The sequence below is a fragment of the Vanessa tameamea genome, chromosome 21 (genome assembly GCF_037043105.1).
Source record: "Vanessa tameamea isolate UH-Manoa-2023 chromosome 21, ilVanTame1 primary haplotype, whole genome shotgun sequence".
Lineage (NCBI taxonomy): Eukaryota > Metazoa > Arthropoda > Insecta > Lepidoptera > Nymphalidae > Vanessa > Vanessa tameamea.
In genome coordinates this window covers 6,138,558-6,160,188 of record NC_087329.1, presented here as the reverse complement: position 1 = coordinate 6,160,188, position 21,631 = coordinate 6,138,558, and the positions used below count along the sequence as shown (strand labels likewise).

General features: G+C 33.5%; 1 protein-coding gene across 1 annotated transcript; it reads left to right on the top strand.

Annotated features, from left to right (window-relative positions):
• The first annotated feature begins 9,593 nt into the window (after positions 1-9,593).
• LOC135193293 (lysosomal acid glucosylceramidase-like) lies at positions 9,594-19,683 on the top strand. Its single transcript, XM_064218192.1, has 12 exons — positions 9,594-9,761; positions 9,892-10,019; positions 13,283-13,334; positions 13,421-13,559; positions 16,169-16,325; positions 16,701-16,861; positions 17,599-17,722; positions 17,923-18,036; positions 18,393-18,540; positions 18,656-18,735; positions 19,177-19,466; positions 19,547-19,683. Exons 1-12 carry the CDS (start codon positions 9,701-9,703, stop codon positions 19,644-19,646), a joined length of 1,554 nt encoding a protein of 517 aa, XP_064074262.1. The 5' UTR covers positions 9,594-9,700; the 3' UTR covers positions 19,647-19,683.
• Positions 19,684-21,631: the final 1,948 nt, after the last annotated feature.

Sequence of the window (21,631 nt, the reverse complement as noted above, 5' to 3'; positions counted from 1 at the left end):
CTGACAAATGGTCTACAGAAAAATCCGTAATAGTACGTGTCCGTCTTCTTAGGTACACTATAAATACTATTTTTATCTATTACCGATAAGTAGGAAACTTGCAAAGACATTTTTTCAAATTTATTATTAAACATTATTCTGGTCAATATGTTTACTAGAATAAGACGTAATACCTAATACCTGGCTTAATACCTTGGGTATTTTTATTATATATAATATAATTTAATATACTGTAAAAGACAATTTTAATATAAAATTTTCTTTTACAGTATATCAAATTTCAAATAAAGTGTATCAATATATCGTTAAGTGAACCGCCAAAATTTCGACCACTTTCGGTCGAAGCCGAAGGTTCAATCAGAGAACTTACTGTTAAGTTTACTTGTATTTTATCTTTATTGTATAACCAATATGCTATGAAATTAATATAAAAGATATATTCAGATTTATGTATTCACATTCGAAAGTAATTTCATGTAGAATTTACGTTGACAAATTTATAAAGTCATGAATAAAAATGAAAAAGCGTATTTGATATGCGCACGTATGATATTGTATTTAACATAAATTAATCATACTCCTCAGCACATTTAAATGAATCAATGAACGTAGGCTCGAGCCTACGGTGCAAAGAACCGCTTATTTTAAGATAGATTGAAGCAAAAATTTATGACATCTAATTTATTTAAATGATCGCTTATTTATGAATACATATAATACACGGGCGCAATTTATTCATAATAAAAAAAAAAATCACGCTTAGTGTGAAGATATTGTGTAGGTATATTTTTATAAGGTTTATTTAATCATTTGTTAAATATAATACAAATAATATAAAAATTGCTTTGAGTCATAATTGTTGTTTTTATGGCGACAGCCAATTTCTCGGTTTCGCCTGGAAATTAACCTTGCGAAACTATTTTTTCGAAGTGTTATTAGATATATTTAACAAGTTGCAGGGAATTTCAATAATCTCGTTAATTTGTTTAAATATACAGTCACCTTTGTTTTATTAACTTTTAGCCAATCTGTAACAGGATTTTTTAAGATTTATTAAGCCTTCGGTGTCGGTTCAGCCTTCGGCCTTCCTAGGCTCGCCCTGCTCACCTAGCTAGTAAATCCGCCATTTAGATAGCAATAGAAATGCAGCTATTTGCAAACGTTGAGAAATTATAACAAACATCCTATCCTAATATGTTTTTACATACAGTCAGTTTATTTGAGCTCTTTGTACCTTGCTTTTTGTACCTACTTTATTTTACTTATATATATTTTTTTCTTCATTCATATTTGACTATCAAATTATTATTATACTTATATAAAATAAATTAAGAAATGAAATGTATTAAAATGTTATTAATTTTTCCATTTTATTATAAATTACAGTTATCATCAGAACCTCTGATAAGCGAGAATATAAGAGAGTCCAGACAATTAAATTTTGCTGAGTGTTGTCCCTGTCACGAGTCACAAACAAGTGCTGATTACGATGCTATGGAGGCAGCAACGACTCTTGACAGATGTCCTTGTCAGTCAGCACTAGATTCTGAATCGGCCCCATCAATCTTCATACCTACTGTGAGAGCAGTCGAACCCAAGAGGTACCCATTATTGTGAATATTATTTTAACAAAAATTAAAGTGGTTCTAACCATTAAATCATATTATTTATTGTTTATATGATATATATAGATACATATAAATCAATAAAGATGTACGATAGTGGCTATACTTATTTAGATTCCTAGACCTAATAGCATTTTTATTTTCAGATCAAGTGAAGTAAAAACTCCTAAGCCTCTTTTGAAACCTGAAATAGGACTTGCATCTTCTGTTTTGGAAACTTTACAGGAAGTAACGGACCAAGAATATCAAGAAGCATTGGTTAGAGATGCTACAAGAACTGCACTTAATGATAGAGAGGAAAACCTGTTAGAACCAGAAATGGATAATACACCGAGAAATATAGTTAACATTATCTTGCAACCAAAAGATGGACATACGATAGATGATGTAATGCCAGAAGCATCGCATGTACAAGAAACACGTTGTGTTCATCCACCTTTAAGTAGAGCCAATAGTTTTGACCAAATGAGGCTTAAGCCGAGAAACAACGTGTTAGGAAAAGCTTTTCCTTCGTCAACAGTGAAAAGTGATAAAAAATATTTTGATATGGCAAACAGTGCGAGTAATATTCAAGAACATAAGATGCCCTTAAAAAGTAATATTATAGAAGATTTAAAATTAAAATCTGACTTACTAAAGATGAAACTCTTTTCAAACGTTAAGAATAGTTTAAAAGATACGTTTTCTAATTCTAATACACTAAATCAATTTGATAAGCAATCTAAAAATAAAAATTCTAATGAGAGTCATACCAAACGTATTCCTAATTATAAATTTGGTTCGCTCTTAGATTACTTAAAAACGTCGAAACAAAAAAATTATCTACCGACTATTTTGAAAGAAACCGATAAAAAGCCAGAAGATATTTCATTTTCACCAAGTAATCCTCAAAATTATTACTTCAGAAACAATGAAAATATACACCATCTATCTGAAAATGATAAATCATTACTACATGCAGAAAACTTGACAAAAGAAAATCAAAATTCAAGAGAAAAGTATTTAAATGATAAGTTTATCGAAACACAAAAATCTGTAATTAATGATAATGAAAAAAACGATTGCGATGTAAACCTCTCTAATGCAAAAAACTTTAAAGAAACAACATATATTAAAAGTGATGAAAGTATGGATGCAGAGACGAGTCCGACTGAACTAAATACTAGTGTAGTGGATAAACCTATTAAAAAACTAAGCTCAAAAGAAAAATATTTCAACGAAGATAGGAAAAGTGATATATATCATAGTACAACATTCAATAACAATATGCAAAATCAAATTTCTGTTAAAGAAACTGTACCAGGAAACTATGACGTAGAAGAAAATAAAGAAAAAAATGAATTTATGACTAAAAATGGAGAAAACGATGAATTTGAATATGAAAGTAGCGACAAACACTTATGTGACGCTGATGAGGCTGGATCAAGTGATGTCTTTGAAATTGCTAACATTCCACAAACAAAGGAAAAAAACAGTGTTAATAATGTCAATGATTTTGGTATACACGAACAGAAACTATTAAATACTGCAACATTGTCACTAACAACGACAGAAAAAAGCTTCGTAAACTATGATATTTTTAAATCAAACGACAATAAAATATTTCCAAATATAAAGGCCGACGTCCTTAAAACGTTGGAAAAAATTAAAAACGCAAATATAAAAATCCAAGATAAACTGCGATTGAATGCACAAAATGTTCAAAATCTTGATGTGATAAATAATTCTTCGACAGAAATAGAACCCAGTACTTTTAAAATATCTAAAAATGATACTGAAGAAAACTATACTAATAAGAGTAACAATATAAATACTCAAGATTTACAGGAAATGTCAGATCGTATTCTTAATTTAAGTTTATCTAATGAAAAGTTAGTAGAACCACTGGTATCGGATTCTACGGTTAGTATAAATAACAATACAAATGTCGATATGGATAACGAAATATCACCATCGGAATCAAAAAATACCATAATATCCACAAATAATTTAAATAAAATTAAAAATCCAACTTTTTACTTATCAGATTCACTATTAAAAAGTTCTGATAACATTGAAAATATAGTGGAAACATTTCATGAAATAGATAAAAATCAAGATAAAATCAATAATGATGCAATCGATTCTACATCTACAAAAAATCTATGTGAAAATATAACTCCTAAATTTCCCAATAACAACGAAGTAAGTTCTTCAAATGATCAAGAGAAAGAAATGATGTCGCAAGCTAGTAGTCCTTTTGTAAATAGTGTACGCCATACTAATCGAGATTTTATCGTTCAACCTGAATCGAATTTAAATGTAAAAGGATTTCTGGATAATCTTAAGTCTTCATTATCAGATATTTTTAATAATGATGAAAATATAAATGCCAACAAAGGTGGTGACAATAATAATAATAATTCAAATAAAAATTCAATATATTTAGAAAAACCTGAACAAAATAATTTCAATAGATCACCATTCAGTTTTATTGAACCTAAAAATATTGATACGGTCAAAAGTTATTCTCAAACGAGAACTCGCGATAATTTATCGAATTGGGATAAAAACACTCGCTTACAGTCTTATAAAGCTCGAGTACCTAGCCCAGATTCACTTAATTTTAAAACAGTACCATCATTATCAAATAGAAAACAAGATACTTCACAAGGGCCATTCAAAGATGATGCTGAGGTAAGGTCAGCAAGTACAATCTTTCAATATCCAGTGGAAATACCGAGTTCTTCTAGGTTAAAAATTCCGACTATCAATGGCAAAAATAATTATGATTCCGTTTTTAATTTACAAAAAACTCAAGACATCTTACCAGTTACTGAATCATTAAACACATTTTCGGAAAACTTCAAATCAAGAACAGATGATGCTTTAAGAAATATAAAAGAGTCTATTGATGACTTACGAAGATCACACATAACAAATCAGAATAATTTAGTAGGGGAACCCCAAACGCGTCAAAACATATTTCGGACTAATATACAACCAAATGATCTTGAAAAAAAATTACAGAATTTCAATTCAGATTTAAAGGACAGACTTTTGCGAATGTCGCAAAGAATACCAGATATTTTGCACTTTGACGACAACTCTGCTTTACAGGCAAAAAATAAATTTACAAATCTCAATAATAGAATGAAAAGTAATTCGAAATATAAACCTCAAGTTAAAAGCAATGATTTACCAAAAAGCAGAACGAATTTAGCGTTAAAACCATTTACATCGCAATCAATTTTAGGTTCAAGTAAGAAGGGAACATCAAAATCAAACTTAAATCTCTCTCCGAATATTTTAAGTGCTAATTTAAGAAAATTCGAAGATTCTTTACATTTGGGTCATAAAATTGAAAATAAAAGTCCTTTAAGAAAAGAAATGAAACGTAAGCCATTAAAAGAAAACAAAGTAACCTTTTCTTTTACTACATCTCGTCCGGAAATAACCAAATTAAGACCAAATCAAAAAATATATAATAAGCCTACACCAGAAACATTGCGATCCTTGATTAAGTTACCAAAAACATCATATAAAACTCCATTACAGAAAAGTCTTGAACCAAAGTCAAAATTAAAACCTGATGAACCAAAACATGCAGCAAGTAACCAATTTACATCACACATTGCACCGGATTGGAAATTAGGTAATTCCAAAACAGCAACATTTTCTTCTTTAGAAGAATCAGTTAGTGATTTATGTGACGACAATACTAATCCAAAAAATAGTGGTTTTTACTTAAAAAATGTACCAGAAAGTAATGAAACTAAAAATGTATTGTTGTCTAAAATGAGAGATGCCGTCAAAGGCAAAAATATGCCATCAGGTAGCGATTTAAATAAAAAGTTTTTATATAACAGCAGTAATAATTTGAAATCGATAGCTCTACCAGATGCAAAGCAATCAGCTTCTAATAATATTAATATAGCTACACCAAGTTTTACAGATAGACCTTTAAAGGAAAACGTTTCATACAAATGTAAAATGATCTGTTTTGAGGATAACGAAGATTCCAAATAATAGAGGCGAAAAAAATTACGACAAAAATATTTATATGTTGTAAATAAAGTCTACCAAGTGCATAGCTATTAAGTTTTAGATAGTTAAATTTTATATGTAAGAATTTAACTTGTAATAAAATACTATCAGTTTTCTTTGATTTTTATTTATTTTTATCTACAGTATCAATAATTATTTTTTGAATAATAAATATTTATACTAGTTATAGGTTAAAGGCTCTATAGATATTTGACAATACAAGGTAAAATAATATTAGAAGAATAGCTACGGATATTAGAAAGAATAACAAATACCATTAATATATTATTAATGGTATTTATTACCTATGTATATGTAAGATAATGTTATACCAAAGCTCTCGGTTTCAGCGAATCCAGGAGAGAACCTTCATTTTCCCGCCAATATATTTTTTTTATTTAATATTGCCAACGCATTCGCCCACGAATGACCTTACTTGGTCTGGTGTATAAAGCTGTACAAACAACATTGTAAAATATGTAACAACGGCTAAATATCAATTCATATTAAAATTATATATAAATATAAAAAAAATAGTATACATATAAGGATGTACACGTGATATCCCATAATTAATAATTACGGTCATTTTTTTTTCTTTATATGTACGACAACATCCGCTTTTTACTCATCATTGGATATGTTTATACACGCTCTCATGTTTTCGACACAAGCGACTCCGTTGTATCGTTTCGAAGACTAACTACTAACTTGCTACTCTGGTCTGATTAACTCTTGATTCTGGCTCTCAGTAGGTATAACTAGGAATCTTGATTACCAACAAACAACCTCTTTCCTTTTTGCGTCAAAAGCCTGTTTTTGTTTATAAGCATGTTCTTAAATTGTAGCAACAAAAAACAACACAAAAATGTTTATTATTTACCATAGTATACATAGCATATTTAAGATTGGGTCTCTCTAGTGAGCATAATATAGACTCGTATCAGAGGTACCCCTCTTCCGGAACAAAAGAAAAACAAAAAAAAATATAACAACTAAAGAATTAAGAAACGTTGTACGAAAACTATCTATCTTCTCTCGACGCCTCGGCAGCCTTGAAGGGCAGGACCTATCAATTATCTGGCTGCGTGTAGACTGCGACGACCATCCGCGAATCTACGCGTGCCTTTATAGGTCCCATAGCGGTAATACCGAAACCGACCGACTGGTTGAGCACGTCCAAATGGCTACAGATTCCATGCTGCAGCAGATCCCATCCGCAGAGATCGTAATTCTTGGCGATTTTAATGCCCACCATGCCGAATGGCTTGGATCGCGCACTACCGATCATGCGGGTAGATCTGTTCTCGACTTCGCTTTAGCATATGATTTGACACAACTAGTCCCCTCGCCAACGCGAATACCAGACGTGGAGGATCATACACCTTCCCTGTTGGACCTTCTGCTGACTTCCCATCCGGATGGCTACCAGGTTATCGTCGATCCTCCTCTGGGCTCGTCGGACCACTGTCTCGTCCGAAGTACAGTGCCGGTTGCGCGGTACTCACGACCTCGTTTCGTGGGCTGCCGCCGAGTGTGGCACTACAAGTCAGCAGATTGGGATGCGATGCGGTCCTTCTTTGCATCCTACCCATGGGAGCAGGTTTGTTTCTCGCCGGATGATCCGAGCGTTGTTGCTGACTCTGTCGCCGATGTGGTGCTTCAGGGTATGGAACTATTCATTCCATATTCTGCGGTCCCCGTCGGTGGCAAGTCCCAGCCCTGGTTTGGTCGTTTCTGCAAAACGGCTTCACGCCGAAAATGGGAACGCTATCAAGACTGGGCTGGCGCATCGGTGTCTCGTGATGTAAATACCAGCGCATTCAGAAAGGAATATAACTCTGCCTCTAGGTCCTTCAAAAACGTGATTGCTAAGGCGAAGACGGAGTACAATGGCAGAATTGGCGAGAGACTGGTGCGCCTCCCTTCAGGAACACGTGCGTTCTGGTCTCTCGCCAAGGCTGTCTTAGGGAATTTCTGTCAGCATTCCTTACCATCCCTGCACAAGGACGGTGAGTCATTGGCCCATACAGCGAAGGAGAAAGCTGATCTTTTAGGCTCTCTCTTCGCGGCGAACTCGACTCTGGATGACCGAGGAAAGTCACCACCAACAATCCCGCGGTGTGATACCACGATGCCGGAGGTTAAATTCCGGCAAAGTGCAGTTCGTAAAGCACTTCTTTCCTTGGATATTCCTAAGTCGAGTGGACCCGATGGCATCCCTCCAATCGTGTTACGGACTTGTGCTCCCGAGTTGGCGCCGGTTTTAACGCGTCTTTTCCGGCAATCCTACGCATTAGGCGTCGTCCCGAACTCCTGGAAGACTGCTTTGGTGCATCCGATCCCTAAAAAGGGCAACCGCTCAGACCCGTACAATTATAGGCCTATAGCCATCACCTCCTTGTTCTCCAAGGTAATGGAGTCTATTATAAACTGCCAGCTCCTGCGGTACCTAGAGGAGGAGGACCAGCTGATTAGCGACCGCCAGTACGGTTTCCGTCGGGGTCGCTCAGCCGGTGATCTTCTAGTTTACCTTACTCATAGGTGGGCGGAAGCAGTTGAGAGCAAGGGGGAGGCATTAGCAGCCAGTCTGGACATAGCCAAGGCCTTCGATCGCGTGTGGCACAAAGCGCTTCTTTCGAAGCTTCCTTCCTATGGGCTTCCCGGGAAATTACTCAATTGGATTACCAGTTTTTTGGCAGATCGGAGCATTAAGGTCGTTGTCGACGGTGCATGCTCCGACTTAAAATTCTTCAATGCTGGTGTTCCACAAGGCTGCTTTCTATCACCCATTCTGTTTCTTCTGCATATCAATGACTTGTTGCAAATCAGTAACATTCACTGCTATGCAGACGACAGCACCGTAGACACCTCATACACCGGCCGTGTTAATATTTCTCGGGAAAACGTCGAAGAAAACCGGAACAAACTTGTGTCTGAAATCGAGTCTTCGTTAAACAAAGTCTCGAACTGGGGTCGGCTAAACTTAGTCCATTTCAACCCCAAAAAGACGCAAGTTTGCGCGTTAACTGCTAAAAAAACACCATTTGTCGTATCTCCACGTTTCGAGAACATTCCGTTAGCCGCCACAGCTAGTATCGGAATACTTGGCGTCGATGTTTCGAGCCTCGTTCAGTTCCGCGGTAAATTGGAAGGCAAAGCCAAATTGGCATCAAAAAAGCTCGGTGTGCTCAGCAAGGCAAGACAGTATTTCACGTCGGCCCATCGTCTAAGGCTATACAAGGCGCAAATTCGGCCTCACATGGAATACTGCTCTCACCTCTGGGCGGGTGCTCCCCAGTACCAGCTCCTTCCATTTGACCGTATCCTACGTAGAGCGGCTCGAATTATCCGATCTGCTTGATCCTTTGGCTTTGCGTAGAGATGTTGGATCGCTCTGCATCTTCTACAGAATTAATCACGGGGAATGTTCCGAGGAATTGTTCGGATTAATCCCGGCTGCTGAATTTCACCTTCGGACATCTCGTCAAAATTCCAAATATCACCCGCACCACCTAGGTGTCCGAAAATCCACAACAGCGCGATTTTTAAAACATTTTCTGCCTCGCACAACCACTCTGTGGAACCAGCTTTCGCCGACGGTTTTTCCGAACCGATACGACTTGGGAACCTTCAAGAAAAGAGCGTACTCTTTCCTGAAAGGCCGGCAACGCACCTGCAAACCCCGGGTGTTGCAGATGTCCATGGGCGGTGGTAGTCACTTTCCATCAGGTGAGCCTACTGCTCGTTTGCCACCTACGACATAAAAAAAAAAAAAAACGAAACGAAATCGTTGTAAGCTTATTAATAATAAGCAGCTTACAATATGTGAATAATATCTAACATAATGATTATAGTTGTGATGTTTCGTGTATTTACATTTATGATTTTATTTTTTCTACATAAAATTAAATAATCTACTTATATGATGACCCTAGAATTCCGTTGAACTTCAATTGGATATAATTGCCAATAGCATTCGGTCGTGTTCACTACAAACGTGCATACGATAAATAATGTTATAAAGAACACTACGTTTCAAAAATACAATGAAGGTATTCCTTGGACTTATTATATTGGTTTTAACAAGTTTTACTTATGTTTTAGCCGGTAAGTTCTTAAAATAATATAATTATAAAATAGATGTGACATTTCACTATTTTACAAATATTTTGTTGTGTTTTTTTTTTCTTTTATATATTTTTTGACTATAGCTGGCTTAATTTATTTTTTTCAATAGACATACCATGTGCAGAAAGACGTATTGAAAAACAATCTGTAGTGTGCGTGTGCAACACAACATATTGCGATGATATTACAAGAGAAATTCCTGCGCCAAGAGCGTTCGTAACGTACACTTCGTCGAAGGTAAAAAATATCTCATATTTTATATTTTTCAATAAGTTCGCTCCTCATAACACTCCTCTTCGATGATACCTACGATACATTTCATCATGTTTACCAAAGAATAAATAAACATCTTGTCGGATGTTTATTGAGACTAAATTTATTAATTAAGATTGAAAGATAACAAACACACCGCAGTACGGGCCGGGACATTTTCTTTCCTCTGCTATAGACAACGTATTTAACTAGGCTTGGTATTTTTTTTTTTGAATACCAATGCTTATAACTTCGGAAACGGTTATATTAAAAAATTAAATTATTGATAATGTCAGATTCTAAGGGTACTACAATATTATAATGGTGTTCCATAGCATTGTTATAAAAAATATAGATACTCTTCTTCCTTCGGTTATGGGCTGACATGATTTTGTCCCAGCTAATTAATATGGCATTTAACTTGATTTTTTTTAAATATAAAGCGATACAGGCAAACAATGAAGCTTATATTTTAATATTAATTAAAAATAAGTAGGTACGTGTCTCATGATATGTTTATTATTAGAACATTGTTGGACTACACTGTATAACGTAGCAGGTTGTTTATAGTAAGCATATATTAACGGAGATTAGATTCATTCGTTACATAGAATTTCCCGTCATTCTATAGAAATCCAAGACAGCTTAAGCTATGTAAAACAGTAAATAATTGTTTAACGATTATACACATTTCCTAGACGCTATACAATCTGTAATCTATATGTCGAAGCATCAAAAAGTTTAATTAAGATTTATTTATTTTTAACGTACATGCTGGCAACGTCAGTATGACGTTAAAAAGAAAAGAATCGAAAAGTGTCAGGATTGATTGAACATTAAGAAAAAAGGACGTGTGACGAATTAATACCCAACCCTTCGTTATAACGAATAATGAACGAAGACCTGTATTATCTTGAAAGCACTCTTATACTTAGGGTCCAACTTGGTCTGGTTCCTTTCCTTAATTTGGATCAAAACATGGCCACCAATAGAGAACCGATTTAGTTTGACTTTTGAGCTACCGAACCGCGTCTTATCATCGTTGGGCTTCAAACTCATTTTGACTGCCTCTAACATTAAAAAAAAGTTTCAATTTTGTTGCTCCAGTAATAGCAATAGCTTTTTGTCGCTTTCACAATTCTTTGAAGCACGTGGAGCGTTCCATCCCACTTCTGATAACGAAGGGTTGGGTATTAATTCGTTATCAGACATATTTATTTCCAAAAATGTAAGTCTCGTCGTTTTTGTTCGTATCTTTTTTCTTAATGTTCAATCAATCCTGACACTTTTCGATTCTTTTCTTTTTAACGTCATACTGACGTTGCCAGCATGTACGTTAAAAATAAATAAATCTTAATTAAACTTTTTGATACTTCGACTTATATATTTATTGTATTGTATAGAATGTAGATAATAGATTCCACAAGTAAATATTAAATGAAAGTAACGAAACAGGTAATTTATTTCACGTTGTTATTTAAAGGTTAAACATTAATTCAACAATATGTAACAAAATCATTTATTTATATCAAGAATTCAAGACACAATCAAATCAATTTTTTAAAAGAACAAATGATTTGTCGTGAAACTTGGATGTGTATTATAGTATTATATATATACTAACTGTGCCCGCGTCTTCATGCGCGTTTAAATTTAACAAAAATGTTATTGTTGAAGCCTAAGTTACTCCTTATTGCATCAGCCAGTGAAAGTCCCGTCAAAATCGGTCCAGCCGTTCCAGAGAGTAGCCGGAACAAACAGACAGACAGACAAATATTGAAAGAAATGTTATTTTGGTATATGTACCGTGTAAACATAGGTACATATGCATTTAGTAAAAGGGGTTATTTTAATATTACAAACTGACACACTAATTTTATTATATGTATATAGATATTTAGTACGTGCGTTTGTAGCTGAATTCCCACCAAACAACAATAGTATTGTTTTTTTGCGGTATAATATGTGATAAGAACTGTTGGACCGAACCTTGAATGGTATACATTGGTAAGCGTGGCTAATCGGGATCCAGGTTACTTCTATCCCCTACAAAGTGGGAAAATATAAAAAAAGCAGCTTGTATTTTTTTCTTGACCTTAAATTAACCCATAAGCAGTGCAATGGCCACCTACAGTTCTGTGACTAAAACACCTGTCAACTGTCTATTTGGGAAACAATGGAGTACAGTTTCTGTTTTTCAAATATTATTATCAATAACTATTAACTGCTGGGCTTGGTGGTGACAAGTACCTATTTGTACACCTTGTTTTGTACCAAGTTGATAAACTAAATGATCTCAGCATGAGTTATGTTCGGACGATAACAAAAGTATTTTTAAAAAAATATTTATTTAATTATTACTTATTTAATTTACAAAATATCGTGTGTTAACATGTAGATCTGAGACAAAAGTGATTTATTAGTTAATAAAATTATACAGAATGAAAACCCTGCGTTAGCATTTCGATTGTATGATAAATCTACAACTAAGCTATTTCACATCGCTGGTGTCCTGGTAACGCATGTTTTGAGATAATTTCTTACCTGATCATTGTTAGTGGTTAGAAAATTCAATCAAAAACTTTAATAAAACGTCAACAGCTTTCACCACATTTCGGTATTTTAAGTACGTCACGACTTTGCTTCAAGTTCTAACAAAGCTATCATCCCAACCATACATAACATTTTTCATTTTATTACTTGAGAATTATTAACATTAAGGTCTTAATATTATCCACTGATTTTATTTTTGGTGACACATATAACGATATTTTATATTTAACCAGTACAGTCAGTGTATACAATGTCTAGACCAAGTATAAAATAGTCTTTTCATACAGCACAAACGTTTCAGGCATCGTAGATGTAGTGGCTAGATTTAAGTCGCTATATTATTAGACTTATCTGTAAAAAAAAAATCCCAATAGTAGCCTCCTTTTAGAAATGTGAACACTTCCCACAGATTGTACGCAAGCTGTTGGTCCCGCGCCTGAACCCCTTCTGGTCAAGTCAGATTTGCTATCCCTTCAATATATGAAGATAAGGCTCGTAATTTGCTTTTCCTTGAGATTGTCTGCCGTGGCCAAAATCATCTAGAACTCGTGATCACCATCATCATACTGTATTTAAAATTATTATTTTTCAAAAAGTATAGGGATATGTATTAAATTAATAATAATAAAATAAATTCCTCTATATATTTAATTCTATATATTTTAAAATTTGCTGCTGTGGAATTTTGTTGGCAGGATGGATTGCGCTTCAAAAAAGACCGTGGTACCTGGTGTCATTCAACGTCGGGTAAGATTTTTATTTATATTTTATTCATTAATTATCATATAATTTTATGCAAATTAATGAACAAGTATAATTATTTCATTGATCAGAATCATGTTCTTCAACAACACTGGAAGTATTCCCGACCATAAAATACCAGAGAATTGAAGGTTTCGGGGGTGCGGTGACTGATGCTGTTGGAATTAATTGGAAATCTCTGCCGTCTTTACTTCAGGATTCTTTTATTCGGTAATGTCTATTTCATTTCAATTTTTTTACATATGTATATTGCAATTATAACTAAATAAATAAAACTTATCAAATAAATAAAGCCTTTATTGCTGTACTGTGTATACAAATAATTATAACATTTTAATTTTTTAATGTGCCTATAGCTTTTGAATTAAGACATCGGTTCACGGTCGTTAATCCTCCTACAGCTTGTCTTCCGACGAAGGCCTCCTCTAAATATTTCCATTAAGTTCTGTCTTTTGCTTTGCGAGTCTATGTTGGACCCGCTGCTTTTTTAATGTCGTCCTCCCATCTCGTCTGTCTACTTCTATTTCTTTTGCCACCTCGGGGATATCATTCCGTTACGAGCCATGTCCATTTTTCTTTCTTTTCTCCCATCATATGTCCTGCCCGTCTCCACTTAAGTTGTTTACATGAAGTGTGTTATATTATGTTATGTTTATTAATTTTTCAGGTTCCTTTCTTTTAACTCCTGTCGAGCTTCTTTCTATTCCGTTTTGGCAGATTTTTATTCTGTTTTCTAATTGTTCTGTCATTGCCCGAGTTTGATACCCATATAGTAAACGTAGTAGAATATACATATTATATGTTTTCCTTTTTTCTTTCATAGGCATTTCTTTGTTCTTCATAATTTCACTAAATGACCAGTAAGGTTTCCAAGTATTAGCGATTTTTCTTTCTATTTCTTTTTGCATGCATTTTTCAGTAGATATTAGCTGTCCCAAGTGTATATACTCCTGTACGTATTCTATTTGCTCATCATTTATTTTTATGATCTCTGTTTGCGAAGAATTTCACATTATTTTCGGGTTTGTTAGGTTTATAGACATACCTGCCTTTTCACTTTCATCTGTTACCTGTTGCGGCATCGTTTCCTGGGTCTTCGGACTGTTTGCAAATAAAATAAAATTATCTGCGAAACGTAGGTGACTCAGGTTTTCCCCATTTATGTTTAGACCTTTGTTTGCCCATTCTAAATTCCTAAATATAATTTCTAGGACTGCTGAAAACAATTTAGGTGAGATAGGGTCTAGGTCTTGTCGTACACCTCGCTTAATCGGAAATATTTCTCCTATAGATTCCAGCTTGACTTGCCCAGTACTCTTCGTGTAAATGTGTTTAAGTATTCGTATGTATGTTGTTTCTATGCCTTGTGTAACCAATGCGTCCCAGATAAAGGATATCCGTAATTCTAGACGGTAAAATATTTGAAAATACCTTATAGACATTAGACATTAAACGAATGGGTCTGTAGTTTGCTATATCTCCTTTATCACCTTTTTTATGTAGGAGTTTAATTGTCGACTTAGTCCAATCTCCAATCAAAATCACAAATTGTTTATAATGCTTATATCATTAAAACCTTTTCTTTTGTTCGAAATAATAAAATCGATTTCATTTTTAAACATTCCATTAGGGGAAATCCATGTCCATTTTTTAATGGTTTCTTTTTATAAAAACTTTTAAGAATACTTAAACTGTTTTCTGATGCAAAATTCTTGTTCCGTTTTTGCTTCTTGTGCCAACTCCATAGGTTCCTATTATGTGCTCTTCTCCATTGTTTTGTGTTTCAATGTGTATTATTTTTTGAGAAATTTGTGTATTTACATAAAATCTGAATGGGGAATCAATAGATAATTGAAACTGAATAAAATCAAACTAAACAGAGATGACATAGGTACAAATTATAGAAAAAAACACGCGGTCCAAAAGATTCTTCTGTGACATTACCCAGAACGCTGGAACTATTACATCAAATACTAATTATGATAAATAAGATAAAATTATTATTAGATGGTGTAGGTACTAGTAATATTAATATGAAATAATAATGAAAATTATAAAATAAGGTACTGATGTTTCGTTTTCTGTCTCATAAAGTAATACATAATGTCAGGAAAGTAAATAGTGGTTTAAACATATAACGGTAACCAACACAGTTGTTCAATGTTCAAATCCGTAATTTTCTTATCATCCGAGACAAAAATACAAAACAATGATTTATAAACTATATATAACCTATTCCAATGGAAGTAGGAAAAAAGATAAACAAACCTAAGATTTACGTATTTCATACGTAACTTGTTCAATTTATTACTTGCTAATAACTCAGCTATATTGTACACTTCTAAGAGTTTATGATGAATTAGCTTTTTTCCTGTTATGGTTAGAATAGAGTATAACATACTCGCGATCGTAAGTTTAAGGAGATAATTGTAAAATCACAATGAAAATTTAATAACAAAATCAATACCTTAATTTTGCATAATATTATATTAATCTACGACCTGTTATTTATTATTATTTTATTGTTACTGTATAAATCATGACCACTTGGAATGGTGGATTTTTTGCCAATTTAAACCTCTATAAACGGATTGGTATTTGTAGTGTAATAATTTTTTTGAAGACCAAGGATAAATTTGTAATCCTTATTATGAATTTTATCAGTTGTGAGATAATTTGTTGAAATAAGTTTATGTTTTAAGCATCGAATGGCGCCCAGGGCATGTACCGCCCTCGAATGTATGAATAAAATTCTTTTGATTTGGTATCCCGGCTAGCCCTCAGCTTTGAAGCTGACACGGTATTGGTTTCTGTTACAGATCCTACTTCAGTGCGAATGGTCTCGAGTATAATATGCTCCGCGTACCCATCGGAGGCTGCGACTTCTCGACTCACGCATATGCTTACAACGAACTGCCCGAAAACGACAAGCAGCTTTCGAACTACACACTAGCTCCAGAGGATATCTTATACAAAGTACAACCAAATTTTATTTTATTTACCGTATAAATTTCGTCGTTAAATTGAATTGCCTCCTTACAATAAGAAGAAAAAAATATATTGTATTTTAATGGCCTGGCTTTACTCGCTAGCCTGAATATTAGGTGTCTCTTGAGCATGTAATAACATAGACTTAATATCTTAGAGCGTAAAAGATTTGATGTTTTATATACCTAAACAATCCTAAAATACTAGTAAATAGCGCTATAGTTTATTTGCGAAATTAAACGAAAGATGTTACTGTGAAGTAGTGCAAGATTCAAATAGAAGTACTGGCACAACCATTAGCAATGACAAAAAATATTTCATTGTTGCGAAATTAAAAAAATAAATAAAGACAATTAATTTTAGATACCAATGATAAAATCTATCATGCGAGTAGCAACGGCTCCCGTGCACATTGTGGCCTCCACCTGGTCTCCGCCCCTTTGGATGAAGACTCACCAGACGTATGGAGGGTTCAGTCGTCTCGAGCGTCAGTATTACCAGACCTATGCAGACTACCACTTAAAGTAAGTGCTGAAATTAACAAGAAAGGTATATAGCCAATTTTCTTCTATAGACTTGATCGTAAGAATAATTCTTTAAGTTTGCGGACCAATTGTTGCGCAGAGCGATTAAAATCTGTTATCTTTGAAGACCAAGGTTGATATATTTTTTTATCTCTAATATAAATGTGTATTGTTCAATGTTTATGATAATCAAATAAGGATAAAAAAAAATGGTTTTAACAACTTGGGAGTTTCACATCAGTTTTTAATTTAACGCAAGCAAATTTAATATTTTAACAGTCATAGAAAAAGAAACGAATGTATTTATAAATGACCGTTATTCGTTCACATCAAAGCATGTGACTATATGTTATTATTTATATTAAGATAGTTTTGTAAGTTTGCGGACTAGCTTTTTTGCAGAGCGATTGAAATTTTTCTTATCTCTAATATAAATGTGTACCGATCAATGTTTATGATAATCAAATAACGATATAACTACTATGATAATTAAATTGTTTTAACAACTTAACGTTACACATCAGTTTTTAATTTAACGCGAGCATATTTAATATTTTAACACAATTTCTTTCGTAGAAAAGACGAATGTATTTGTAAACGACCGTAATTCGTTCACATCGAAACATGTGACTCCTACACTACACCTACACTTGCGATACTTGCAACTAGAAACTTGAATCACCAAGAAACATTATATTTCTTGGTGATGCAAGTTTCAGATCTTATAATATTTTCAGATTTCTTAAAAAATACAATCAATCCGGCATACCTGTTTGGGGCATAACGACAACTAATGAACCCATTAATGGAGTAATATCACTTGCACCATTTAACTCTCTCGGATGGGATATCCAGGAAATGGTAAAACATAATTAAGAATAGATTATTACATTAGCCTAAATAAAATGATGATGAGATGATGAGGCAAGGTGGCTCAGTTGATGAATGAGAAATTTGACTGGATTTTTTAAATAATACTATAATCAATAATAATACTATATTATATATTTTTTGAATTATGTTCATTTATTGTGCCTGCATTTCATGTTAATCTTTTTTAGGGAGAATGGATTTTGAACAACTTAGGACCAACGATCCGCAATTCCGCGTTTAAAGATCTCAAAATATTAGCTGGTGACGATCAAAGAGCCACTATGCCGTACTGGTTCAATGTGGTGAGTTAACAATTGCATTATGTAAGCAGTCATGCGTTAGACATCAAATATGAAAATTCAATTTACAATTTTATATCTGAAATACAGATTTTTTTTATACGTAAACGAAATATTTTCACTTATAATGTTACGTAAAGTCCATTCCCGGAAACTCCCAAAGGAAATTGTCCATGTGCACTCATTTGGTTAATAATTTTATAAAATTATCTTACATTGTCTAACATCAACATACCGCATTCGTCTCCTATATTTCTAGCCAAGTGAGATCATTGGTCCGAATATTTTATTCACTAGGATTTCGATTCGTGGAATAGACTATGAAAATATTTCTAATTTTAATTTTTTTATATTGTTAGATGTTTGCGCGCTACCCAAAAGCATTAGACTACGTCGATGGTATGGCAGTACACTTTTACACTGACAATATTATACCCGCCGCTGTATTTGATGCAGTCACGTTAACACATCCAGAAAAATTCATTTTGGCGACTGAAGCTTGTGAAGGTATATTAAAATTAATAGTCAAATGTATATATATTTTTAAATACGTTAATTATTTATGTTTTTTTCTAGTTTTCCATTTGAAACATGGTAAATATTGTGTACTTGATATTTAAAGGTAGCTACCCGTGGCAAAAAGACAAGGTACTACTCGGTTCATGGGACAGAGCGGTAACATACATCAAAGATATTTTAGAAGTAAGATTATACTTAATTATTATTAACAAAATCATGTATGACACTATTTCTCTTATATTATATATATCTTTTTACGCGATAGTTCCTTACCACAAACATTTCGGTAGGGCTTCGTGCAAGCCCGTAAGGTTAGTTACCACACACTCATCAAATATTCTACCACCAAACAGCAGTACTCGGTATTGTTGTGTTCCGGTTTGAAGGGTGAGCCAGTGTAACTACAAGCGCAAAGTATATAAAAAACTTCATTTACTTTTCAAGAAAAAAATACAGTATAATAGAATATCGGCTATCGGCGGCTTTCTAGATCCATGCTCCATGTGACCTTATGATAAAGACGGTACTGCATATAGAGTCACCCCTTGACAAATTTGGAAAAATTATAATGTCTTTACTTATATATCAAATTATTTGTTTTATACAATTTAATATTATTTTTAGGATTTAAACTACAATTTAGTTGGATGGATAGATTGGAACTTGTGTCTGAATAGGGGTGGGGGACCAAATTGGGTTGGAAACTTTGTCGATTCGCCAATAATTGTGGATGAAGACAAACAGGAGTTTCTGAAACAACCGATGTTCTATGCGATGGGACATTTCTCAAAATTTATACCCCGTGAATCAATAAGGATCAAAGTTGTGGAGAAGAAACATTTACTTACTCCAAGCCTGCGTCATGTGGCTTTTGTAACGCCAAAAAACACGATTGTGGTTATTGTGTACAATAAGTAAGAGTTATTTTACGTATCTTCTGCGAAGTTCAATATTTATTGTTGACTTAAAGCTAATATGTCCGTATTTCTTTCAGTGGAGAGGCCAGAACCATTCGTTTGAAAAATGGCATGAAGCAAGCAACGTTTAATTTGGCAGCAGACTCTATAACTACCGTTGAATTTCCATATGAATAAAACATTTAAATAAAATAACTATACCCATATGGGTATAGTTTTTTTACTTTTCGTACGCATTGCAATATTGCAATGCGAACGAAAAGTTATAAATTTTATTGTATATTGACTAATCACTTCATTATATCAAATCTTAATAACTAGCATGAACATAAATGACACATTAACCAATACAGTTTCCACTCATTTAAATTCTAACAACGGTGGCGCGTAGTCCAATAAAAAAGTAAAAAAGTGTTTTTGTAAAATCTTTAGAGATACGCAGTATAACCTATCATTTTGTATGCTTTCTAAATTATAAAGCGCATATGTGATCGAAATAGAAGTTTTACTATCCAGTTGAATTCCCAAATCACGCAACTCGGTCATCCTGTTCAATATTGTGTTGTCAAGTCAATTTATATATAGTTCTAGTCCATTTCGATACAAATACTATATTTCATAGTAAGCAATTCGGTTTTACACGAGGTCGCTCGATAACTGATGCGGGAATAGCACTTCTCAAACATATTTACAATGCTTGGGAAAAATCACAGAATGCTATTAGAGTATTTTGTAATTTATCTAAAGCATTTGATGGTGTACAACACGGGACACTCCTTTATAAGCTCAAATACTACGGTGTTGTAGGTAAAGCTCTTGATCTCATTACTTCATACTTAAGTCAAAGAGTCCAGCAAGTTTTCATTAAAGTCTTCTGGATCTACGTTAAAAATAGGTGTTCCACAAGGATCAATTTTGGGTCCCTTTCTATTACTAGTATATGTATATAAATGATCTTCCTTTCTATGTTAAAGGTATTTGTGATATAGTATTGTTTGCTGACGATTGTTCACTGATTTTTAAGGTCGACAGGAAAAAACTGACCATGACGATGTGACAATGCATTATCACAGATACACGATTGGTTTACAGTAAATAATTTAGTTTTTAATGCTCAAAAAACAAAATGTGTAGTTTTTACCCTACCCAATATTAGAAAGCAAAATTATAATTAATTTTTAAACGGTGGCCGTCTTGATGTTGCCGATACTACGACGTTTTTGGGAATAGCATTGGATTCGAAATTTCAGTGGAGTCCTCATTTATCGTCACTGAGAGGAAGACTCAGTTCCACAGCAAACGCGGTTAGAAAATTTAAACAACTAACTGATATTGATACCGCTCGTCTAGTATATTTTGGTTATTTTGACAGTATTATGTCATATGGCATATTACTTTGGGGTAACGCTGCAGATATTGAATCTGTTTTTATTTTACAAAAGAGAGCAATCCGGTCTATTTATAATCTTGGAACTAGAGACTCTCTTTGGGATGTTTTTTACAAAATAGGAATACTCACTCTTGTGTCACATATTTAAAACAATATTAGGTATATTCGTAACATTGATCACTTTGATAAAATCAGTGATATTCACAACATTCACATTCAGTGTATGTGCACAAGAAGTAAGGATAAGCTTATAACGCTAAGTTTCCGACTCTGCAAAGTCAATAAATCCTTCTTGGCGCAAGATATACGTTTCTATACTACAATTCCGCAGACATTTTTAACTTTGCCGTTCCATAACATCAAATCATTTGTTAAAAATACATTGGTAAAGAAGCCATATTATTCAAAACAAGATTATACAGATGATAAAAAAGCGTGGAGTTAATACTTGTTGACTTCCAGGCATGATATATTACATACATTTATAACTGTATTTAACTAACATGACAGTATTTTAAAATGTTGAAAAAGAGTAACTACTGAGTTTCTTGCCGGTACTTCTAGGTAGAATCTACATTCCAAACCGATGGTAGCTTCACTTAATATTGTTGCTTAAATGACGATCCAAAGGTATTATATTTTGATTTTGATTGTGAATATTATTTGTTGTGATTTTCTAGTCAATATTAACTATACAACATTTTATTTTATAATTATATTGAATTTTATCATCGTTGTGTACAGTACTTTTTAATTTATTCAAATCTAAAGT

Bases quoted from the DNA above. Each gene is read 5' to 3' on its own strand.
- LOC135193293 (XM_064218192.1), top strand. From the start codon at position 9,701: ATGAAGGTATTCCTTGGACTTATTATATTGGTTTTAACAAGTTTTACT. The intron at 13,560-16,168 runs GTAATGTCTATT...TTTCTGTTACAG, and splicing joins CTTCAGGATTCTTTTATTCG to ATCCTACTTCAGTGCGAATG. The intron at 18,037-18,392 runs GTGAGTTAACAA...TTATATTGTTAG, and splicing joins TGCCGTACTGGTTCAATGTG to ATGTTTGCGCGCTACCCAAA.